At 44.5% G+C, this 25,639-nt stretch overlaps 1 protein-coding gene across 1 annotated transcript in view; it reads right to left on the bottom strand.

Moving 5' to 3' along the window:
* Window positions 1–10,557: 10,557 nt before the first annotated feature.
* Window positions 10,558–25,639, bottom strand: part of plxna3 (plexin A3) — a 76,457-nt gene continuing 61,375 nt past the window's right edge. Inside the window, exons 14-38 of the mRNA XM_034589946.1 lie at window positions 25,499–25,595; window positions 25,040–25,230; window positions 24,816–24,964; window positions 24,611–24,731; window positions 24,357–24,493; window positions 24,077–24,247; window positions 23,894–23,987; window positions 23,636–23,755; window positions 23,368–23,487; window positions 23,101–23,244; window positions 21,162–21,396; window positions 19,822–19,964; window positions 18,943–19,098; window positions 18,643–18,743; window positions 18,419–18,485; window positions 17,959–18,105; window positions 17,689–17,848; window positions 17,453–17,556; window positions 17,143–17,239; window positions 16,967–17,044; window positions 16,002–16,114; window positions 15,595–15,764; window positions 15,298–15,510; window positions 14,563–14,713; window positions 10,558–14,142 (exon numbers count right to left, since the gene is read on the bottom strand). Coding sequence (XP_034445837.1) covers window positions 14,047–14,142; window positions 14,563–14,713; window positions 15,298–15,510; window positions 15,595–15,764; window positions 16,002–16,114; window positions 16,967–17,044; window positions 17,143–17,239; window positions 17,453–17,556; window positions 17,689–17,848; window positions 17,959–18,105; window positions 18,419–18,485; window positions 18,643–18,743; window positions 18,943–19,098; window positions 19,822–19,964; window positions 21,162–21,396; window positions 23,101–23,244; window positions 23,368–23,487; window positions 23,636–23,755; window positions 23,894–23,987; window positions 24,077–24,247; window positions 24,357–24,493; window positions 24,611–24,731; window positions 24,816–24,964; window positions 25,040–25,230; window positions 25,499–25,595 — 3,375 coding nt within the window. The 3' untranslated portion in view covers window positions 10,558–14,046. The remainder of the gene's footprint in view (window positions 14,143–14,562; window positions 14,714–15,297; window positions 15,511–15,594; window positions 15,765–16,001; window positions 16,115–16,966; window positions 17,045–17,142; window positions 17,240–17,452; window positions 17,557–17,688; window positions 17,849–17,958; window positions 18,106–18,418; window positions 18,486–18,642; window positions 18,744–18,942; window positions 19,099–19,821; window positions 19,965–21,161; window positions 21,397–23,100; window positions 23,245–23,367; window positions 23,488–23,635; window positions 23,756–23,893; window positions 23,988–24,076; window positions 24,248–24,356; window positions 24,494–24,610; window positions 24,732–24,815; window positions 24,965–25,039; window positions 25,231–25,498; window positions 25,596–25,639) is intronic.

Genomic DNA, 25,639 nt, shown 5'->3' with positions numbered 1-25,639 from the left:
ATTCGCAATCACATTCAGACTCTAACCCGCGCAAACACGGAAAGAACTTCCAAACTTCACACAGACAGGATTCAAACCAAGAACCTTCGTGCTGTGAGGCAACATGGCTGATCACTGCTCAAAGGTTCACGATGATTGATACGATTTACTTTATTGTCCCTGTAGGGAAATTAGTTTTGGACTCAAACGCTGTGGACATATGATTCCATATTTACAAAACAAGTTACATAGCAGCACCGACTGTGTCAATCACAACATTAACTTCACTTAAAATGTTAAAATAAATATAATATTGCACACACCCCATAGAAAAACACCTTGCACGTAGCACATATTGCACCATCCCATAATAAAACCCCATATTGCACAATCCCAGCATCATCAAGCAGCGTTATTTAAAGGTTTGATGGAGGTAGGAACAAATGAGTTGGTTTCCTCTTTCGTCCCGCCTTCCTTTTTCAGTTCTGCTCATTGATTGGCTGAATATTAATGTCATCTTTAAGAATGGTAGCAGAGGAAACACACACACACACACACACACACACACACACACACACACACCACACACACACACACACACACACACACACACGCAGACGCACAGTGGAGCTCCGGCCAATAAGCTAATGGCTCGTTAAGGATGGCGTCCATTAGACCTTCTAATCAATCAATTAAGCAGAACAGACAAGGATTTAATTGATCTGCTTTGGCATTCCTATTGATCACATGATGCAGTCACCATGGCAACCACATGGGACAGGAATGATGGCGAGGCTGAGTCAGCACAGTCTTCTGTGTGAGTGTGTGTGTGTGTGTGTGTGTGTGTGAGTGTGTGTGTGTGTGTGTGTGTGTGTGTGTGTGTGTGTGTGTGTGTGTGTGTGTGTGTGTGTCTGTGTGTGTGTGAGAGGGAGAGATTGGTTCAGTTTATCCTCTGAGCAGAAGACATTATTTTGATCCATTGCTCCATGGCTACTGTCGCCAGTTACCCTTTAAAGATGCCAACTGAGAATAGATCGGCTCAATGGGGAGTGTCTATTTCCTGAAAACTGGCTATAAACTACAAGGGCATCCCACAGGAATGGCTAGTCCTGGGAAGGGTCTACTCTCTGGGTGACCACTTTTCTTCCTTAGATACGGTGTAGTTTGACCTTAATAACAGTAATGAAGACATCTCGGTCTGGTCTAATCCCTGGAGGGTGCATGTTATTTAGACCATGGAAGCCAGCTCTGAGAGAAGTCTGATCCACGGAGACGTGCCGGCTTCTGTTTCACCTAAATAAGAATCTTAAAATGTAAATATGAGTTTAAAAGTCATTAAATGGTGATAAAAAATAATTAGGAGCGCCATTTTTTGCAATGAATATCTCCCCACAGTTCTGTGTTCGCTCCGATCTCTGGAGAGTGGTGGTTAATTTTCTCTAGTGGGATTATGGATATTTTCATCTCTCTAACAAACACCGACAGCCTCATTAACTGCGGCTCAGAGGGAGGGGGTTGGGTACAGTCTAATCCCTGGATGACTGTTATCTCTCGGCTCCTGTGGGGACTTCAGAACCTCAAAGTCTTCAGTCCGTCAACATGAGCCGAGTGTTGAAATGTTTCCAGTGAACATGTGAGCTACACAACAAAGCTGCCGTGGAACCGTAACCGACAGAAAGTGTTCGCAACGCTTTGCACTCCCCACTGGCAGACGAGTCATGTGACTGATAAGAACCAATTAGGAAGAGAACGTGGGCTTCTGCGCCATCGTGTACAAAAGTCTCCGTTTCAATTCGTCCAGATCAGCAACAGTAAATAAAGATGGACGACACGTCTCCACTTCCTCCTACCATCCATAAATGAAACCAAAATATCCCAGATAAGAAACGCTGCCATCTTTGCAGTAGTGATTGTAGAGCGGAGCTACGTTATAGAGAATCCAACCAAACTCGTGCTCAACCAATCACGGCCATGTTTGGTTCCTGTCTTCCATCTTTATTCTAAGTATATGGTCCAGACTAAAACAAGACCCTGGGGTTTTCAAAATAAAACCGGCATTTTTTCAAAAGTCTCTGCGGCTGGAAAACTCCCGATTAGTAACCATAGCAACAGCGAAGCCAGACAGATAGCCCTTTGATCTCCCTGAAGACTCTCTAATAGAAACCTTCTATCTGAGTGTGTTTGGTGTTTTTCTCTCTCCTGCTCTAACATTTGCAGTTAATGGGCCCCTCCCATGACAACCATCATTTATTAATAACACACTCACACAGAGACGACTCCCCAGACTGTGACTGGGTTTCAGTCTCCGAGGGGACGGACGTCTGGGTCCTGGATGAACCGACATGAAAGAGCAACATCCAGCAAGAATCTTGTTTTCATGAGTCGGTCTTGTTGCAACACATGTTTCTACAGAGTTGGACAAACATTGTCTCTGTGGAGGGACTTTCATGTTTGTATGTCACCTGCCAGCCACCGTAGATTCTCCTCCACCAGGGGCATGGAACCTTTTCTCATATAAAGGGCCATTTTAAATTTTCATAACATCCCCTGAGGGTCGTCCTACATTATTGAACATGACACTAAGATCTCCGATGTGATGGCTGCACCTGATTTGTTTTGTCGAGGCGTCTGATGTCAGATGATGGTGATGACGACGTGATAGTACTCTTCTTATCTTATCCTTTATTTTCAGGCTTCAATATAGTGTCCATGATGTGATGATGTGTCAGAACTAAAACTCTTTCCCATCGTATCATGTTACATTAGCTGTGTCTCAATCCAGGGGCGACGTCCTTAGGAGGACGGGGTCTACACGACCCACCAAGCAGGCAGCGAAGACTGCGTCCTTCAAAATGAGGGTGTGGTCTACAGAGGATTTCTGTGATTGGCGTCTGCAGCTTGTCCCGCCCCTACCGCTGTCGCCTAGAAACAGAGCTGCACTCACACAACAAGACGCTTTTCATGCCCTTTATTTTGTTTACACGTCGACCGTTAGATGTTGGGTTGAGTTGAACTGTGTAACTCAAACATCGTGTCACATCATCATCTCGTTGGAAAACGGTTCGTCACCGAAGCAAAGTGATTCCTGGGATAAATTGGCTGAGAACAGGAAGGAGACTAACCTGGTCAAATAAAGGCTAATAATTACAACAATAATAATAATACAAATATTGTCTATAAATACTGAATCTCCACATGGCCACAGAAGAGCTCCAGCTCAGGAAGTTATAAAAAGAGAATCAAGCCTGGAGCAACATTTACTGCTGATACAGTTAAATGTATTTCTACATGTCAGGTCATTAAAGCTGCTCATCGTGGAGTAATTAACAGAAACAGGTCTGACCTGCTGACTCACACTCTGATAATACAACTCTAATGTTATAAAGCTGTTCAGCAGGGGACAGATTCACCCACAGCTCACTAATTAAGAGTTAATGAGCCAGACCGATCATTAACTTGAATATGATCAACGAGTCAAACAGACTGGATGAAGCAGCAGCGTCTTCCTGCAGGATCGTCTTCCGTCTTCAGCTCTGACAAGAGAATCTCAGCAGTCACATGAGTCCGAGAAGCTTCGACCCGAACTGAACCAAACTGGACTCAAAACCTCCAGAGATGAAGCCGCAGCAGGGTTTTCAAACAGGTTTCCAGGAATCGAGAGGTTGTTGGAATGTGGAGCAAAATCATTCATCACCAGGAAGTAATCAGTGGTCACGGAACAAACACTTTGTTTTTCCAGAGACTCTTTATAAAAATGGACGTAGACACTGGGTCCAAAAAGTGAAACCAATGCAGAAGTTCCTGAAACCTGTATTGTGTGTACTGACCAGCAGGGGGCGACTCCACTGGTAGTTTCTATAGAAGTCTATGAGAATATGACTCTACTTTGATTGAGTTTCTGTCTCAGTCTCTAGTTTCAAGTCTTCTTCACACAGCTGATGTTCATTTAGTGAATTATGATCATTTAGAGTCAAACAGACCATAAAGCAGCGGATGTGTTGGGGGGGGGATACCACAGTGTGATTGACAGCTAGTACCGTCCAATGGGTGCAGGGGTCAGGTGAGGGTGGGTGTGTCCTCGAGCTCTCAGTCAGGCTCCACCCCCTGCTCCTCCGAATATGGTTTCTTCTGGTTTCAGAATTCAAGATGGCGCTGGAAAAAATCTCAAACTGAGAAATAAAATCGTGAGGTCATGGTGGTAGTGAGCTACTTAGCTGGATGTGCTAATGTTAGCAGCTCACATCACAGCAGATAAACATGGACGACATTGAAGCTACCATAAAACCTGGATCGCCCCCTGGTGGCTGGCTGCAGTATAGGTCATAAATCCCACCTTCTCCATGTCAGCAGCTGGGACATGTACCAAACCAAAAGAAAATCTAAGTATACGTTAAATCAGATAATTTAATCCACAAAGTGTCTGAATAAAACTGCACTTGAAAATATTTTGATCTGAAAATCTCTCTACGTCCACAACCATCAGCAGAAAAAATAAAACTCGCTGACGGAAGAAATTATAACTCAGACCACCAACAGACGAGTGTGTGTGTGTGTGTGTGTGTGTGTGTGTGTGTGAGGCAGCAGCAGCAGAGACGAGGAAACTCATGACTCATCGTTTTTTTACCGTTTATGATTAACGGTTAATTTGGGAAAGTGGCTCTGTGTGTGTGTGTGTGTGTGTGTGTGCGTGTAAAGGCCTGAGTCAGGCTGCCTGTTAACCAGCTGCCCAGTCAGCATCTACAGGTTTCGTGCACGTGCGCGCACACACACACACACACACACACACAGTAATCAAATCAAAGCTTTACTCTGTAACGCAGCTCGTTTGTCTCTGCTGCTGCTCGTCACGTTAACGAGCCGCGGGTCCAGACACAAACCAGCGTTTAGCTCTTCCTGTTTCTGCCTCCGAACCAATCAGCAACTTTCAGTACTTCCTGCTGCAGTTCCTCTAGTGTCCACTAGCTGCTGCTCCCAGAGAACTGATCCTCAGTCTCCTTACCAAAGACTGTAAATAAAGATGGACGACAGAACGGCAACCAAAATGGAAGCCAAATCACCTTGATCGCCCCCTGGTGGCTGGCTGCAGTATTGGTCATAAACCCCACCTCCTCCATGTTATCAGGTGGGAAATGGACCAAACTAAAAAAATATGTTTGTCATTTTAAGTAGTTCTTATCACATCGATGTTCAAGTGTTCATGTGTTTGATAAGTTTGGTTTTAATTAGTTATTTGATTGATTGACAACTGAAACCGACTCATGATTGGTCAGGCGGGTGTATGAGTGAGACCTTGATCCCCCCCCCCCCCCGATCACTTCTGCTCAAACTCTGACTTCAAATGACGTTAAATCTGCAAGATGGTGGCGTTTACATCCATATCTGGATTGTGGGCAGAAGTGAAGACATGTTGGTCACATTCACCATCTTTCAAAAGCTACTTCCTGCAGGATAATGCTTTAAGTCCCATGACAGTGACCTTCAGTGACCTCCTCAGTCTCAGACCTGAATCCGGCAGAACGTTTGAAATGTGGTTGAACAGACGACGTGCAGCAGGAAGGAAATCCAACCTGAATCCTTATGAATCCATACAATAGAGATTAAACTCTGCAGGTTCAGTCTGATTCAGACTAATCCACAGATGCTGAATGAACAATGAGGATTAAGAGGACGTGCTGTTCCTGAATCACAGGTTCAAACCTTCACCTGAAACTCAGAACAAACACGTCAGTAAAGTCATATTTACGGTTTGAGTTTGTTTCTCGAAGCTGCTCATTAAGAACCTGTGAAATGATTTAACACTGTCATAAGTCCTGAGCTTCTCTTCAGTCCCTCGGCTGCTCCACACGTCGCTGTTTTAATCAAGTGTATGACCTGATAATGAAAACCTGTGATAACGGCTCCTTTGTTGCCGCTGCTGATAAGCCATGCAAAGCCTAGGATCATTGTTCTCCATTAATTAGTCTGTACCCTTGCCAGCGTTTGATGGCTGGCGGTGCAGCTGGAGACCGAACTTAAAGTCACCTTACAAACGAGCAGAAAATCTTCTGATGTACGAAGCGTCAAACAAACATCAGCTGCTTTTCTTTGTCATTCATCACATTGATTTGAATATTTTAAAGTTACGGAAAAATGTACTGAAGAGATCACAGCTCCGAGGAATGGTGACAGCAGTTTTTATTTATTTTTCTCCTTTTATAGAATAAAAAAAATTAATTAAAGGTTTTGAATCAAACACCTTTTGCTGGATAAATGCAGGTGTTCCTCCAAAGCCTGGTCTCTGTGAACGAGAAACAAAAAATGGCTTAGGTCGATTCCAGCCAATCAGAAGCAGGCGCCGTTTGTGCTCATGCACAGGATGAAGGACTGAGGAAGAAGAACAGTGATATGGGAAGTGGGAGCAACAGACGTTGAATCTGCTACATGCTAATGGCTAGCGCCAATTTTAGTTTTTAGTTTTAGGCAGAGCAGGCCATTGGTCAGTAAAATCTTTGTGGATGTTTTAATGGTCAGCATTTGTCCCGATGGCCAATCCACAGATGGTCGAGGCCTCTGAGAGCTGAAAGGTATGAAGACGTGTGAAGACACAGCTGCGTCACATCAGATGTTCCAGGTTTGCTCGTTTGCTAACAGACGAGATTGACTTCAACACAGAGACAGACAGTTTGCCGTTGCCTTGGCAACACGCATGTATGAATTACGGAGGCAGAGCTCCTTAAGGGAAAAGCTAATTGTTTTATGATTGGTATCATTTTCACAGGATTGTTAACTCCACCTTTAATTTAGAAAATAATCGATTAACCAGCCATAATTCTGATACTGTGTATACGATGTTTAAAGATAAATTATTCCTCATTTGAACTGAGCAGCAGCAAACTAACGAGAAAAAAACACAATAAAACCTTCAAACTTTTCCATTACACTTTAGTGAAATCACACAAATATACAAACTCAGCAGAAGGCAATGGCAATGGTATAAAAACTGACACAGGCTATTACATGAAGATTCATCATCATCATTACATTGTAACTCAGCAAAAATAAAAAAATAAAAACAAGGCAATGGCAAATGGTATCAAAAGAATGGGCCCTGACTACATCCTGGAAAGCGCTGAATCAAGGCGATGTGTGTTTTCAGGCAGAGTGATTAAACGGCGGCGCTGAGGATCACGGGGCTTCGTTTGAGGGTCGAGAGGATGGGAGCGCTGCGACGTCACTACAATCACAGCTGTGAGTGTTTCAACAGAGGGAGACTGACGGTGATTAGCTTCGAGGCCGAGAGCGCGTCGCTGTAAGAGGCATCCAATCAGGGAGCCTCAGATTCTGCTCACGTGAAGCTAGTTCCACATTTGGGATTTATCGCAATGACCAGTTTCTGATTGATTTAGCGTTTTGTTGATGAAGAAAGTGACATCGGTTTGTGGCATCACAGCAGACTCATCGTTTCAACTCATCCTGAAGCCTGGCGACCTGACACCTGAAACGCCGCCTGAATGAACAATCCCATCATGAGCTAAGACACAAATCCTGTACGAGCAGCGTTTCTCAGCCGGCGACTCGGGACCCGAACGGGGAACGACTTGGCGAGATCTGGGAGTTTGGCGTTTGTTAACAATCAGAAAAGTGCTTACAGATAAAGTTAATTTGAACGTGTTGGATCCCGATCCCGCTGCAGCTGAGAAGCACCTGCTCAGAATAATAATAATAATAATCATGATCATAGTAATAATAACAATAATCATATTATGGTACAATAAAGACATCAGACTCCCCGTTTAAAGTCAGCAGGGAGTTCAGTGATTCGCTGTTTCTATGGTACAATGACGCCCACTGGGATTCGCTGTTGGCTCGACTCATCTGTCAGTCAACCAATCGTTAGTCAGGAGTCTGCAGGGGTGGGAGGGGCTTGGGAGATTTTGATTTGAATTCTGGTCACTGGTCGCACTCGTCTCACTTCAGTGGATTTCTGATCATCTCCCACTGGTAGAAAAGGGAATTGATCTGATTTCCCATTTAACCAATAAGAGATCAATTGATTTCCGGGGGGGGGGGGGGGGGGGGGGACTGAGACCTGCGTCTGAAGCTCAGAGGTTCAATCCTAAAAAGTCTATTTATACTGAGTGACGATCAATTTCTCATTGGTATAACATGAGGATTTTTCTAATATCTCTACAGTTGTGATCTGCTTTTATTAATGGATGTTATTAAAGTTTACAAAGGGACATTGAGCCACCACTGATTCCTGAAAATCCAAAATATGTCTCACTTCAAACTTCCTTCAATTAGTACATTTAAATTTAAACCGATGGAATCACTGGTTGACCTTCTGTTGATATCAAGTGAGAAATAAGAAAAACACCCATTTGATACCAAACAGAGTTTCATTGGTTTGAAATGAACAAGCCCCGTTTCTGTGATGTTTCTGTCCCTTCTCCCGCTAACTCCTGGAAAACATCGTCTGGATCAAGAGCCAGAGGAGTCGAACGATTCGTACGTTCTGTTCCGACCGTGAGCAAAGTGCGATGAAGGGTTTTTCAAATCGATCGATCTGTCCAACGTCTCCTCAGCAATCAGACCGATCGATGGACTCGAACATGGACAGGATGGGAAACGACCAACGACCTCGACTCGACTCCACCGTCACGTTTTTTAACTAATTTTCAAAGATTACGGCTCGAGATTCGTCTGCAGACGTTAAAGTGAAATTAACTTAAACTAATCATTTAAAAAAAAGAAAACACTTTGGTACAACAGGAATATTTAACAACAAATTCCAACACAAGATTTAACGTTTAGAAGAAACCTGAGATAAATACTAGATAACGTCTCAGCTTTTGATGGTAAATGGTCGTTTCCAAACCTGCACATATACATGTTATATATAATGACATGATTGTGTGTGTGTGTGTGTAGTAAACATCTGATGTTGATCTCTCTAATAAACTTGTGTACATCCTCCCACAATAAATAAAACTCATAAAAAATAAATTAAAAAAATAAAATAAAAAATAATCAATAAATATCTCAATGCTGGAGAATGTTGAAATCTGTGTGTGTGTGTGTGTGTTTGGGGGGGGGGGGGGGGGGGGGGGGGGTGATGGACAGACACTGCAGCTAAAAACAAGGTATCAATCCAATGTTTTGTTTGCTGTTCCAGGAATTAGACTGGACCCTCCCACCAGCCTCCTCAGTCTCTGTTACCTCCTCCCAGCTGTGTGTGTTTAAAAGATGAATGACGTTACAATGTGTGTGTGTGTGTGTTTAAACAAGACTGAAACAAACACACACACACACATGTTGCTGCTGCCACCGTGTAAAACCAACCACAGAGAATGAAACAGTTTTTCTCATCTTCTTCCTCCGTTTTGTTTTCTGCTCTGATCGGATCAGGGTTGATATCTAAACATTTTGATCAGTCAGGGATCCTGACGGAGTTAGAGGTGGAGCTGGTTCACTGATCAGAATAAGACACAGACTCATCCAGCGAGTTTTACAGAAGTTCATCTGATTGAAACGTTGTGTTTTCTTCTGAGAATCCTCCAGGACTGGGACACGTAGACCAGCAGACCCTGATCCAGACTTGAGGTTCCTCAGACACGGTCCAGACCAACGGGCTGAAAGAGGAGGTCTGGGTCAAACGGAACCAGGGTTCGGTTCCTTTGCAGAGTGAAATCACACAGACTTTAGGCTTCATTCATGTTCTCCATTCAAACAGAAAGACTACCACCCCCCCGACTGACAGCAGAGTCAAGTATAGGTAGACTCCGCCCACGTAGGCGACGACAGGACGTACGTATGTTAGACAAAATACTTATGTCCCTAAATTACAATGTGAAACCAAAACTAACCCGAACAAACACATGCAGCTTGTTTGTTCTCCTGTTTTCTCCTCCTCTCCTCTTCATCCTTCCTGTCCTCCTACACATCTCTGCACTGGGAGCGTTTTCTCCTCCTCCTCCTCTCGGAGACCTTTCCTTCCTCGGCCTGTTTGATGGATGACGATGTCTCCGTCTTTTTCTCCCTGATCAGTATTCTCCCTGTCTCCTCTCTCCTGCTCTCAGTATTCCAGCAGCGTGTCTTTCCATCCCTCCTCCTCCTCCTCCTCTTCCTCCTGCCGCCTCTCACTTTAGCATACCAAAATCTGACCTCCTCTTTTCATCATGATCCTTCTGCGTTCTCCTCTAACATCTATTTCTCCTCTGCAGTTGGAGAACACCAGGATTTCTCCTCCTCCTCTTCCCCTTCTTTCATGATAAACCCTCTTCACTCTTCCTCCTCTCTGCAGTTAGACTGTAATTCCTCATCTTCCTCACTTTTCAGCATGCAGCAGGGATTTCCTCCTCCTTTACATCATCTGAACATAATCCCTTTCCTTCCTGAGGATTTGTTTCTTCCTCCCCCTCCTCCCCCTCCAGCATGTTGACAGAAACCCTCTCCTCCTCGACGCCATCATCTCATCACGCCACCTCAACGGTAGATTCCAATCAGAACGGCGACGAGAACAATTTGACTCCATTTATCACCATCGATGACTTTGACTTTACAGGACGATCACATTTTTATTTATACTTTTTTTTCCTCCTTTCATCGAGAGCAAAGATCCAATCGCAGATTTTTTTAAGTGTCAAGATAACGATCGAGTGATTTCAACTCAAAGAAAAAGATTATTTAATTGAGCTGCAGATACGATCAGTGGTTTAACGGTAGAGTTTGCACAGCAGCAGCAGTGAGAGGATAACACACACAGACACACACACATAGACACACACACACACATTGGATGAACAGTGGTATTGGTATGGTAGTGGCTTCCCTCCCTGTTCTATAATTAATCATCTAAAAGGCAGTCTTTTATCAGGACCCTTCCTCCTCCTCTTCCTCACTCGGGTCCTTTTGGCCCCAAAGATTCAAAAGACAGTGATAGAACATCAAGAAAGAAAAAAAGGTGCTTGGCAGCTTCATGGTGTCGCACAGAGCCAGAGAGACGCTTCGGCCGTGGCAGAACATTTTCAGACGACACGACGAGTCTTTAAGATACAAAACATACGGACACTGGTGAACTGTCTGATTTTTTAAAACAGATGTGTTGTCAAGATCTTTTAATTTTAAGTAAATTACTTCCTGGCCGCAGGTATTTCGTGCTCATGAGGTACACGGTGGTTTGAAGTATTTGAAGTATTAAATATACATATTGGGCAAATACTCCGTAAAGCAGACTATCTCATTTTGGTTTAGCCATCGGACTCGTGAGTTGTGCAAGCGGCAACACAGAAATTCTAAAATCTGTCAGTGGAATTCAGAAAACCTGTGGACGCTCGACACTTCCTTGCTGGTCAGAAATGAGTTTTGTGTGTTTTCCTCAAAAAGGTCAGATGCAACCGTCGGACTTTAATGCTGACAAACAGTTCAGTTGTGCCGAGTGTAAATGTTCTGCCACAGAAAGAAAGAGGTGTACGGGGGGGATGAGGGGTGCAGCATTGCCATGTTACAAAGTCCTCAACCTGACATTTAACCATCATTCATACAGAGAACTTTGAGCGTTACACACTGGGTTCAGTTGTTTGAGTTACAGTTGGTCTGAAGTTCATCCGTGCATCCGGGTGGACGGAGGTACGATTCCTCCGTCTGCACATCGGATACAGTTTGAACGTAGAACTGAGACCGAGCCGGCAGTGTGAAAGCGCCATCATTCGTCTTCAGGATGTACAAGAGCTCATTAAAACAAAGACTCCATCCCAAGCAAACATGCAACAGTTTAACCCCTTCAAACGACACCTGACCCTCCAGGCCAACCCTCCGTCCAGCAGTCGACACGCCCCTTTAAAAACACCCAGTTTGGCTAAAAAGTACCAAAAAGTCCAGTTTGTTTTTTCCTCCCGAGCTGAAGTTCAGCTCCGTCAGGTTCAAACAGACTCGTTCAGTCTGGATTAATCCACTTGGATCCAGTTGAGTCGGTTCTGGTGTGACAGTGTGAGGACGGGGTTGGTTTGGTCTGATCCATTGCTCCGTCTCCTGGCTCTCCATCTTTTTCTCCAGACTCTGATGTAGCGTAACGTTTCATTTTTATACAAGTTCAGCTCCGTAAAATCCAAACTGTCATATCCACAAAGTTCTTATTACATGTTAACATTTTAATATTAATTTTTTTCCTTTCTTTTTTAATTATTTTATACTTTATCATCATCATCATTATTATTATTATCTTTCTTTTTTTGTTGTGTACAATTATGGCCACAAGTCTTAAGAGTTCTTGAGTCCGGTTCAGTTAAAACTCCATTCTGGGTTGTTTCTGGGTTTGGTCCAAGTCCGGTCCAGTTCTGACATGATCCGGTCCGTTCTTTACATGGCACTGGGCTTATAGCTCTGCACAGTATTTCCTCCTGGGCACGGTTACCGTGGCGCTGTAAAGCATGGCTCTATGTGGGTATATGTGCAAGGTCTGACGATAAAATGATCAACACCAACCAGTGTCAAAGTTCACCAACTGGTGCTGAATCCAGAACCCGTCGTCCAGGTCGTTCTGGTCCTGAAACATGAAGATCAGTCGCTTCTGGAAGTTCTTAACTTCCAATAATCAATGGGTCAACCTGCTTATTTACAGACCTTGCCTGTGTGTCTGTGCTGGAATGTATTCAAAACGCAATTCTGTATTTTTTTCCAATTAATTTCTGATTAATTGTTCACAATTGAGATCCACAGTCTTGATTGGTCGGGCAGTAAATTACTAAAGAGTCTTCCTGGCCAATAGAATGACCAGAGGCCAGCAAGGCTGACCAATGATGGAGCAGGGGAGGGGTTAAATAAAAAGAGGTGGGGTGGAAAATAAACAAAGAAAGGGAAGATAGAGAAGGAGGTGACATGAAGTTGAGCATTAATAGGAGGTGAAATCTCAGGAACAGAGGATGGAAGGAGAGGAAAAGAAGAGGATGGGAGAAAAGGAGGTGTTGATGGACACAGGTACTGGTCGGTCGGTAGGCATCGGGCTCAGTGTGCTGTGGTACAGAGTGATTGTCCAGAGAAACAACATTGAGTGGTTATTTAAAACTTAGAAACTTCTAGAACCTGAAAAGGTTTGGCCGAACAGCCCAAGGTCGACTCAAATTATCTGCAAAGATGAATCCTGTCATTTTCCAGCCGTGTTCCACATCTTCTGAGTCTGAGCAGCAGTTCGGAGGTCAGGTCAAGTCCACATCAGTTTATTTGCTTCCTTCTCTGCCATTAAAGCTTAAAACAACTTTACAAATCCTTCTCAAGCAAGTTCAAGGTTGGGTCCGATATTCCAACTGAGGACTTGATTTTGACGCTTCCTTCCTCAGAACTCGACCTGATCTTCTCACAGGCTCAGGATTTCAGGAGAGTCCAAAGTAACGACATCAGTAAGAAGCCCCAACTCCTGCTCTCAGCCTTGGATTGAACTTTGGATATTTAGCCTGGATTCGTTACACTTGTGATGACATCTCTAAGGTAACATCATGTCTTCATTTGTAGAACAGACCAAGTATTTTAAGGTGAAGTTTGAAGCTTTGACAGAAAGTTGACTTGACCTTTTGCTCTTCAACCAAGCATCCAGACAGTTTGGAATCCTCAAGTCAATAAGTCCTGACATCACATTCCTCGTTTGGTGAAAACTGCCTCAGTCCAGGTTTCTCCACAGTCACGTCTTACACCTTCAGCAGATTTAAATCCAAACCAAGTGATGCATCAAGGTTTCTTTGTTTCCACAAAATGACTCCATCCGATCCCACATTGAAGTCATGTTGTGAATTTATCCAAATCGGTTTGGAAACTGATTTTCTGCCCCAAAACCCACCAAACGGAGGTAGTTGGGGTCCCGGCCAGCCAGTCAACCTTCAAATCAATCAATCAGTCCATTGACAAATAAATTACTGATGGATTGATTGCTAAGGACCGGAGCTGTGGCCGTCAGCTCAATCCAACACGGAGCAGCTCAGCTGACTGTTCAAACAGTTCAGAAAAACAAAATGCCCCGACTTCCCCCTCCCCGATTCATCCTCCCCCATCCCCCCATCGATCCATCAGTCCATCGGTCCATTCGTCCATCTCCTCCTCTCAGCTGCTCCCGGACATCAGATTGATGGCTTGCTCCAGTTTGTGCCTCAGTTTGTGTTTGCGACAGTAACCGTCCCGGTCCAACGCCGTCAGGATCTGCAGAGGAAAGACCATGTTTAGTGCTAGTCGATGTCTCCACTGATGAACAGTGTAAGAACTTGACGTCATTTCAGTTTTCAAAAGCTCTTTATGTTTGTTTTAAGGATCCAATGGATTCAATCGTAAAAGCAAACCAACTCTTTTTGTTATAACAATATCAATAACAAGGCTTTAAGTTTATCGTGTGGAGTCCAGTCATCTTCTGGAGAGCATGAATATACCCTGGGCCTTGATTTAGATATTTCTTTAGGTCCAGTATTGTGGAGGTTCTATAGATGACAATGTCCTTGAAATATAAAAATCAGGACTGGATGGATTCCCACAAAATGTTGTTCAGTTGCTCCTGGTCCCCAGTGGATACAGTGATTTCCTCTGACAACGTGAAACAGGTGAAACACACTCAGCCCCCCCCCTCACCTCCTCCTTGTACTTGTTGATGTAGAAGTAGAGCTCACTGAGCGCACTCAGTGTGTTGAACTCGTTTCCGTGGAGACGGGACTGTTCCACCAGGTACGCGTCCATGTCCTGATCGCTGATGCTGGGCATCTTCGCAATATCCCTGTAGTACCTGCAGGACGCACACACGCACACGCACACACGCACACACACACACACACACACACACACACACACAGTTCAGTGTAACCGCACAATTTAATAATTGTATCAACAAGTTAATGTGTTGTTTTACGGTTCATTAATCCAGATAATTACCTAAGTCTCTGATAGTAATTGTGTAATTTTTTAACAGCCAATTGTCTTTTATGTCGTCAGCACTAATTAATATGACTTATGTGAAATGACACTGCAGTAAACGGTCATTTGAATAATCACCACCTCCGGTGTCGTTGAGCTTTATTTGCTGCTCAGGTTGTTCCAGTGTAAGTTTTTAAAAGAGGAAGTTAAAGAAAAACTAAACGTACTTGTTAGCTGGATTGCTAAGAGGTTAGCCTCCTCTCCACAGAGCTCCAGTGTGTGTTTGATATTCTAAGTATTTAGCACGTCAGCTACAGTTACAGTTTCAACACGGTAGCATGTGAGCTACTTCTCAGTTCAGCTCATGATGTATACATTACAAAATATTAGCTGGTTAGCATGATACTATGCCACTCAGCTTTTTGAAGCTACATTAGCTATTAGCATGTTAGCTACCTCTCCACCCAGCTCTTGTAGTTGGGGATGTCTTTTGCGTAGAGCAGCTTGTTGGACGGCGAGTCTTTGCCGAGTCGGTGTTCGGACGTCGAGCAGGAGTCCATGAAGGTCTGAGCGACGACCGACAGGCAGGCGTCAGTGATGCTACTCTTGTGGATGTCGAACACAAACTGAGGATTTTTGATGACATTGACCCAGAACCTGAGAGGAAGGCTGCACAGAGGAAACATCGGGTTAGATCACGCTCGTCTCTCTGATCCGATCTTTGAGTCGAGTCTCATCCTGTGGTTTTCTCACCAGTTGCTCTTCCAGGTGTGTCGGACGTCCGGGTCGGTGATCTGTCGTTTGTCGGCCTGCTCGTCCAAGAAGTCAAACATGTACTTGATAGCCAATGGGAGAGCAGAGCCGCGGTGCGCAGTGCTAAACACCGTCTCAAACAGGTCGTCCACAAACTTCTGCAGCGTCCCCTGGTGGTGAGATGAGCAAAGCATGACATTAAACATTTGAACGACCCAATGTAAATACATACACAGACTAATAACAGAATAATGAACTAATTTGTGCTTAGTCTTTGTTTAATTTGACACAGTTTAGTCTCGGTCACAGGGATGTTTGTTCATTAATCAGATTGTTGTCAGTGTGTGTGTGTGTGTGTGTGTGTGTGTGTGTGTGTGTGTGTGTGTGTGTGTGTGTGTGTGTGTTACCTTGGTTGCCAGCAGTCTGGTCAGGTAGATCTCAGAAACCATCTTGCTGCCTCGGTCTCCTTCTCTCTGGTCGCTGTGCTCGTGATTCTTCACCAGATGCCACAGTTTAGTTCCTGAAAACACAAACATGAGACAAGAATTCAGTATTAATACCACGTTTAAAAATACTCAAGTACAAGCAGATTGATTTACTACTAAAAGGTAAAATCACAGTTCACCATGAATCATTTGGTTCTACACGATTTGAAGAAGGTTTTGTCAGAACTTTGCTCGGCGGCTGCTCCTCCGTCCTTCATGTTGTGTGTCTGCTCTTGTTTCAATTTATATTCAGCTCATTTGTTTTAATTGTTTTTTTGTTTTTTTTGCTTCTTATCAAATAGCTTCCAGTTTTTTTCTGTGTCAAATAATTAATGGACAGAAAAACAGTCAAATTATTCCATCACAGCAGAACTGGAGGCTGCAGCCAACAATTATTTTCATTATCAATACATCTGACAATTATTGTGTTTAATAACTGAGTCTTTGTTCTATTAAATGTCTGAGTTAACACGTTCAATTAATCTTTTGTTTTGCTGTGAACAGTCAAAATTTACCACCAAAGCAAAACAGGAAAACCAGCACAAACTTGAAAAAAGACAAATGATTGAAAAGTTCCTCGGAGCGGTGGCTTGTACAGTGGAGCTCACACTTTACATGAGTCCACAGATCAAGACGTTTACAGGTCACAATAAAAACTGATCTGATTCAGGTTTTTATTCTTTACTGATGAAGATCACTGAGAAATGAAAACGTTATTATCTTTAAAAAAAATAATCACTTTACTTTTGTGACCTAAAACTTCATTTACAAAACTGCACATGTGTCAGGTGTAATGGGAATACACACAATACATCTGCTAGTACTACTATTACTACTACTGCAGTACTACTTCTATTGGTGTAGTTTTACTACTGCTGCTGCAGTACCTGTCTCCTGGTCCGGGGTGATCATGGGAGCTCTGGATCTCAGACTGTCAGGACTACTGGACGTCCGGAGTAACGACTCTGACGACACAAAGAGAGAAAGAGATAAGTTATCTGTGTGAGTGTGTGTGTGTGTGTGTGTGTGTGTGTGTGTGTGTGTGTGTGTGTGCGCGCTGTACCGTATCTGCTCAGGGATCTGGTGAAGGTGAAGGAGTTGGCGATGTTGTAGGCAGAAACCTGCTTCTGGACCAGCGCCACCAACGAGCCGTCTGTTACCTAGCAACGCACAGCAACACATCAAATTAATCAGCCAATCGCTCGCCATCAATCAGCTGACTAATTATCCATTCAGTCGATTCTTATCCTGTCAACAATCTGGATGAACTCCACACGAGTCACTGCGGGAACTGATAAAGAACCAGAACTCACACTGTGGTAGGAATTAGACTGTGTGTGTGTGTGTGTGTGTGTGTGTGTGTGTGTGTGTACCTGGTAGTGTGCCAGTGTGTTCAGTCTCTTCCAGTCGCTCTCTATCTTTGTTGTGACGTCTTCGTCCTGCAGGATGATGCGGGTCAGTCGACCCTGACGCCACTCTGACCAACACAAACACACAGTTACACACCGACGCACGAGACGGCGTGCAGCTCGGAGCTGCGCCAGCGTTCAGGGGTTTTTAAACACGCACAGAGAAACATGAGGAGTTTGTTTCTGACGTGAACACTCACCGAGGTCCATGTCGTCGGCCTGCTGTCTCTGTGAGAACGGGATTCCTTTGTAGACGGCGTCCAGCAGTTTGTCTTTGACCTGAGTCACTGTGTCACAGTTTAACACCTTCACCGGCACCTCCGTCCCCGCGTCGCCCTCCGGAGGGATACACATCAGGGTCTGATGGGGAGGGGGAGGGGGTGCGGTCATTAGTCTGCACCATACTTTATCGTGTGTGTGTGTGTGTGTGTGTGTGTGTGTGTGTGTGTGTGTGTGTGTGTGTGTGTTACCAGTTGCTTGTAGTCGATCTGCTGTCTGATCAGCTTGTCTTCGCTCAGAGAGTAGCGAGCTTCTCCCGTGATGGCGTCGATCGGCCCCTTCTCCATCTGCTGCTTTATGGCGCAGTACAGCATGAAGAGCGGCTCGCCAGCGCACTCCTGACACACAGAGACGGACGCCATGCGACATCAGAGCGCTTCATCACCACACTTCTACCCCATAAAGTCATCAAGCAGCAGGACTGAACCAATCCCCCTTCAGATGTCATGCATAAATTAACTGCAGCTCTGATCTGATTGGTCACGGTCAGACCAGAGAGAGAGAGCTTAACGAGGTCAATTAGGGAGAGGAGGGAGGAGGGAGAAAACAAGGGAAGGAAGGACGCAAGGAATAAAGCAAGGAGGGATGGATGGAGGGAATAAAGAAAGGAAGCAGAAAAGGAAGGAAAGAGGGAAGGAGGTGAGGTGTTACCTTGAGGAACCGATGCAGCAGGAAGGTGAACCAGTTTGTCAACATCTTCTCAGCGACTGACTCCGTCCTGCACACAGAGGTCAAAGGTCAAAGGTCTGTTGAAACTCTAAGTACTAATACCACTGAGTAGAAATGTTCTCTATGTATCGGATTCTAATTCATTGATTGATTGATAATATTGGATCATCATTGAATATTGGGGGCGGGGGGGGGGGGGCACAAACCTCCTCAGCAGCAGTTTGGGATGGTTCTTGTTCTCCAGGTTTTTCTCGATCAGGTCGGCGAGAAGCTGCTTCAACACCCCGGTGGCATATTCCATACGACCCTGACGACACACACACACACACACACACACACACACACAGAGTCAGTAACTGATCATGTTTACATATATTAACGGCCATAAAATGTCTATGTACCAGTTATTACCTGCTATTAAGACTGTGAATTACACAATAGCCTAATTGTTAACAGTTATTAATCACGACATTAATCAATCACATTGTTATGAGCACCAGACTCACCTGCAGAGCGGCCATCAGCAGCGAGGCCACGTTCCCTCGGTCTCTCATGGAGAACGACCTCTGAGCCTCCAGCGTGTGGATGAAGGTCAACAGGAACATCTTGTTGTTGAGCAGCTGACTGAAGAGACGCAGAGACTTCTCCACGTTCGCTGGAGACTGAAAACACATTTCAACACGTTTCACTTTTATTAGAAACAACCTGAGCGCCGAAGGAATTCAACAAGACGACGTCTACAGGTTTGAACTGTGAAGATTTCTACATCAACAACGTTGTGATGTTCAGTTTGTTTCTCTCAGATTCTGGAGGGGCTGGGATACGAGAAACTTCAATAAATCTAAACTGGGACGAAGATTAAAGAAATAAAACCTGAACAAATTACCTGAAATCCTTTGAAAATTGAAATAATTTAAAAACAAAAAGGTTTTTGACGGTGGATTAAAAAGACCAAAAACGTCTGTGGGTCCGATGAGAATTCAGCTTCACACAAAGAAACTTATTCTGCCATTTCTCATCAAACTAAGAGAAATCCCTGCACCCGGGGAATCGCCTGCTTCCACTCAGTTATTAGGATCTGAGAGAATCTAATTCGTGGCTGTGGCTCAGTGGCTCAGAGCTTCCTGCTGGGTTCTCTTAATTAAAGCTTCACCGAGGCTCAGAGATGCTGCCGCCGGAAAGTTAAAGTTTTTAAAGCAGCTCTGACGCTTTCTGAGGCTTCTGGATTCGGCTTTGGTTTGGCTTTTAGTTTGAAAACCAGTTGGACGCCAGGTGGATCTGTAGCAGTGTGTTTTTAAATGAAACCGTAGCAGTGTGGCTGAAGCCTTGGTGAGTTCAGGGGAAACATGCAGTGGCGTGTGTGTGTGTCACTGTGTGGTACGCACGTCGAGCTCTTTGAGCACCGGGTGTTCTTCTATCCCAGGGAACATGACTCTCATGGTGTAGGTTCGATACTCCAGGAAAGGAATCTTGACTCCGTCCATGTCGTTGGTCAGTTCCTGGATGTCAGTCTGCAGCTCTGCGAAGGCTGAACGAATCAAACGCACACACTCCGTTATGTTACCAACATTAAGGGCTGAATGAATCAATAAATAAGAATCACATAGTAAATAATGTATCTAATATCTAATACATGATTCATGTCTTTTATTTATCTACCAGATTCAGTTTGATTGATTTCCTGTCTATTCTGCTGCTCTAGCTTAACATCATTAAACCTTCATTTTAAATATCAGTTAAATAAAGAATAAGCCTGTGTTCAAAAGTTAAATTATCAAAGTCTTCAGCAACTTAATTAATTTATGTATCACAAGTGAAACACGTCTCAGTTGGATTTTTCTTTGTTCTGAAATAAACAGAAGCTTTAAATTATACTTGATCTTAAAATAAGTTGTTTGTTTATTGTTTCCCTCGTCTTCTTTCCACTTTCCTACTTTTATAAATAACCATGAATATTTGATATTATATCTGTCGACTGTTGTTTGCTTGTCTTCAGAAACAGGAAAAACATTTGTTTCATGTTGTATATATATTGTTTCATTGTTAAAAACACTTTGATCTCAAAAAGTATTACTATTGATTTAATGGTCACATTTCTGTAAAAAAAAAAAAGGATCAATTAATGTGATTTAAGAAGCGATTCTTCAAAATAAATTACATTAATTACTGTTAATCAATTACTTTTAATCAACAGCTAGTTTCAGGAGTTCCTCAGGTTTCACGTTTAGGTCCCTGTTGTTTTCTTTTTACATCCCATTAACGCCACGTCATCATTACGCAGACGATTCACTGATTTATCTTCTCAAAAACCCAATTTGAACCTTTCAGGATTTAAATCTAAATCAATTAGCAACAAAAAAGAAATAAGCCAATGAGGAGACAGCAGTGTGATCTGCAGGTCTGACATCCAAACTTCAATTCTGAACTCTTCTCCCGGCTGTGACTTGTTTATTTTATTTTAACTTGAAGAAGCCGTACAGAAAAGGCTGAAAACTCTATAATACAACATGCTAGTGTAGAAAAAGAGACTTGAGTCTTTAAAACATTCTTGTTTTTATCCAATCACACAGACTCATTATTCGATACTAAACCTAGCTTAGCTTAGCTTAGCTCACACAGTGGCTTGTCTTTGGAATCAAGACACAGTTGCACTTAAAATAAACCAAAATAACTAAAACTCAACGTTTTTCTGCTTATTTTTTATAATTGATTTTGTAGAACGTACCCTCCTTGCACTCTAGTGCCACCCGGCTCTCCAGGTTGTCCATCTGCAGCTGGAGGCGTTTCAGAGTGCGGTCTGCGTCGCGAGTCTTCCTCTTGTAGGCGATCAGCACAGCGATGATCGCAATGAGCAGCACGCCGCCACCCGCTCCGATGCCGATGATGGCAGGAAGCGTCAGGGCGCTGTCGGAGTAGATGTGGAGCATTCCCGGGGAATATTCCAGACCCCCGACAAGGATCTACAGACAGAGAGAGCGAGAGAGAGAGAGAGAGAGAGAGAGAGAGAGAGAGAGAGAGAGAGAGAGAGAGAGAGAGAGAGACCAAAAAGATCCAATCAGCAAGAGGTTGTGAGAATCTACGTCTTCGTTTCTGCTCGTCCAGACTAAAACGCAGCCCCAGTAGTCGAGTGGACGTAGCGTAAGTCGGGAACCACGGTCCAGACCAACAGACCAGAATTTAGTCCGACCAGAAGAGGTGTTCTGGGTCTGGATCAAACTGAACCATGGTTCTGTTGGTTTGCAGTGAAAACACTTTGTTGGATAGTTTGGACTTTAGGACCAATCACAGGAAGTAGAGACAGAATTGAACAATAGAAGAAGAAACAGAAGGCGACATAATGTTTGAACCACGAGGACGTTCACGGTGCATTTGAACTAGTGCGGAGTACCTGATGAACACGTTTTCTATAAACCATTAAAGCTTTGACTTTCTTTCTTCCTTTCTTAGAGCTGTATTTTCTAAGAGATGAGGTTGAGCGCCTCCTGCTGTCGTGGAGACGTGAGGACGGAGGAGCTGTGTGAAACTAACAGGATGTGAGTGACAGCAACAACACAAACAGACAGTAACACGAGTTCCTCAGTGACTGAGCAGACGTCAGGGAGCAGTAAAACAGCAGTAAAGTGTCTGAGTGTGATCTACAGCCTCATTAGACTCTGACGAGCTGCAACACGACCAATATTAATGACTGAAGCTGCACGAGCAACGTGGAGCAGAAGAAGAGAAACAAACTTACAAAGAACGATACGAGATGATGGAGGAAACGAAATGAGTCGGGTTCTCATCAGAAAGTTAAAAACCAAAAGAAAACATTTGATAAACAACTGAACTAAGTATGTCCACATACTTCTGTCCAAATGGAAAAAAGCTTTTTACATAAGAGGCATGTTTTATTTTGAAAATATCCTCAAGCCTTTTTAAAGAAAAACTGTACACACACACACACACAAACACACACTGTGTGTATTAATTATCTGAGCTGTATGAATGTTTTATTAAAGTGTTTCCTCCTCAGGTCATAAACATCGATTATAAAACAGATCAGAGGAACAAGTGATGAATAAAAGATGGATAAAAGAGAGAGAGAGGGAGGGAGGGAGAGAAAGAGAGAGAGAGATGATTTTCTGTATTGATTAATTATCATTAAATTTAATCTTATCAATCGTTTTGTCTCTGTTCATTGATGCTGACCTCACTTTGAACATCTGTGTGTGTGTGTGTGTGTGTGTGTGTGTGTGTGTGTGTGTGTGTGTTTCCCTCTGATGTGTGATATCAGACCAATTACCCATGATTCCCTGCGGCTGCACTTAATGACTTTCACCTTTATAAAGACCCCCTCCCTCCTCCTCCTCCCTCCTCTCTCTCTCCTTCCCTCCTCTCTCTGTTTTTCCTTCACTTCATTCTCCCCTCTCACCATCCCTCCTTCCTTCATCTCCTCCCTCTTCCCATCCTCCTCTTTTCCTCCCTCCTCTCTCCTCTTTTCCTCCATCCTTCCTTCCTGGAAGTGAACGTCCCATTTGACGAGTTCATGGTCCGTTGGAAAGTTGTAAATCTGATGATACTTTTCTTTCCGCCTTTTCCCGACTGTGATGAATATATGAAAACCTGTCGATGGGTTTAAAGGTTCAGAGGATTAAGTTAGGTAAGAAAGAGGAGGCGGGGCTTACCACGACTCGATGTTCTCCGGTGAGATCTGGCGAATCACAGAGCAGCTGGTTCTCTGACACGGTCAACAGGCAGGGAGTCTCTCCAATCAGCACCGTGTAGTTCAGACGGCTGTTCCCTGGGGCGGGTGGGATCAGGTTCTTACCCTGAACACACACACACACACACACACGCACACAGACACACACAGAAACACAATGTTTTAACGCTGTGTCTTGGTCAGATCACATCTTTTTCTTCTTCTGAACTTCCTGTTTAAGTTGCCTCACCTTGAGGATGATGGGTGACCCCGGTTTGACCTCCAGGATTCCAGCGTTCCCCAGGGGGTCGAAGGTCGGGTTGGGGTAGTGTGTGAAGGGGGTGGAGTTCAGCACCAGCAGAGACGAGACCTGGACGGAAGCAGAACATTTTAATAACTGTTACTATGAACCGTGATGTGTGTGTGTGTGTGTGTGTGTGTGTGTGTGTGTGTGTGTGTGTGTGTGTGTGTGTGTGTGTGTGTGTGTGTGTGTGTGTGTGTGTGTGTGTGTGCGTTACCTGGTCAAAGATGAAGCCAAACTCGTCGGGCTGCAGCGGCCCCTCTGGTGGGTTGGGCTTAGTGTAAATCAGACCTGGAGCCAAACACGTCATGGTGCTGTCGTTGACAACCGTACAGAACTGAAGAGAAAAACAAAAAAGGATGGGATCAGGAAAAGAAGATCACGTGTTCATGTTCTTCACGTGTTCATGTGTTCATGTGTTCATGTTCTTCACGTGTTCACGTTGTTCATGTTGTTCACTTGTTCATGTTCTTACATTATTCGTTTCCACTCCTCCGTACTTTGCTCTGACTTTGGGCTCCTGGATCGTCAGCAGGTTTGTTCCTGTTACTGTGATCACTGTACTGCCACTACACACACACACACAAAAACACACACAGGTTACAGATCAATCCTGATTAATTATTAATTATTGATTGATCTCTGGATGAGTATTTACTTGAGGATGGTCCAGCTCGGTTCGATGCCGGTGATGGTCGGGTCCTCCGTGTAGATGTATTTGGTCTCTGAGCTCGTCACCTCGGCCTTGTCAATCATCAGACGGATGGGGGCGGGACCAGTGCCAGACGGAGACGCGGGAGTTATGCAGATTATTTCCCGATTGGTCCGTCTGAAAGAGGGGAGGGAGAAGGACGGAGGGATGTTAAATGTTTTCATTCTTTTGAAATATCTTCCTGAGATGAAGGACTCTTCATTTGAGTCGTTGGATCCAAACTGACTTGACAAACAGACACTCCTCCTTGTCGATGTAAATGGTGACGGTGCTGCCGGCGTCCAGGTGTCGGCCGGTCACCGTCAGTCTGGTTCCTCCGGAAACGGGACCCTTCTCTGGACGCACACGACTGAAACTGGGGCTCTGGGGGATGAAGAGGAGGAAGTCACATTAACCTCCATCACATCACACCTTGCTACCCCCGGCTACAGGAACACAAGGTTTGTAACTTGGTAACCGTGAAAAGACGCCATCACTCACCACGAAGGAGTACGTCTGGGTGGAGAGGGTTCGATACTCGGCGCTGCAGACGCCAATGCAGAGCTCGACAGGTCCGCCTGGAGAGTGAGGGAGGAGAGCTTCGGCCATGTCGCACACGATCCTGTGGACACACAGAAAGAGTCAGACGAGCTCAACAACACACACACACACACACACACACACACACGCACACACACACACACACCTCTCAGCGCTGATGTACTGCGAGGGGACGGGGTTACAGCGGACTCCGGCCACCTGAACGTGAGCGATCTCCTTCACCTGCAGACCCAGGTTCTCCCCCTCGATCGTCACCCGTGTCCCCCCCTCACGAGGCCCCGTCAGAGGGTCGATCTGTGGGAGGAGTCACAGTTTTATTCATAGCTCATTTCCAGTGGATAAGTCGTAGGTCACCGGTGTGTCTCCTACCTTGGTGATGCGTGGGTGGCTGCAGCGCAGGTTGTTTCGGCCGTGGTGCATCCAGTTCTGGTCGGGGGCGGGACAGTGCTGGTGCAGGAGACACTTCCTGGTCTCGGTGCACCAGCCGCACTCGAAGGAAGCGGGAGCTTTGAGACACTGACCACAGCTGGAGCGCTGAGCCTCGCACTTATACAGCAACGCTGAGCAACACAAAGAGTCACCGTCACACAACATGAAACAACGACACAACGTGACACGATGTCTCAAGTCTCTGTTTCAGGGGAAACTCCAGTGTGGACTAGTGTGGACGCCAGGCGTTACCATAGCAACAGTGACGAGTTTAAGACTGATTATGTTTTTGTGAATGTTACAAAAGGTTCCAGTTCCAAAACTAATGTTTACAATTTCTTATTTTTTAAAAATCCTCTCTCTCAAGGTTCGTGTTGCCGATGACGACCAGGTTTTTACCTTTCATGGACGCAGGTTTGTCGATGAAGAAATCTCCATCCCAGACGATGGAGAAATCCACAGGGAGGTCGCCGGCCTCGTCGCCCTCGTACCAGTACTGAAACACAGAGGCACTGGTTTACAACTTAGAAACAGAAAAAC

This window comes from Hippoglossus hippoglossus, chromosome 7, assembly GCF_009819705.1.
Source record: "Hippoglossus hippoglossus isolate fHipHip1 chromosome 7, fHipHip1.pri, whole genome shotgun sequence".
Lineage (NCBI taxonomy): Eukaryota > Metazoa > Chordata > Actinopteri > Pleuronectiformes > Pleuronectidae > Hippoglossus > Hippoglossus hippoglossus.
Note: the sequence above shows the minus strand (reverse complement) of the source record. Positions and strands in the feature narration are given on the sequence as shown.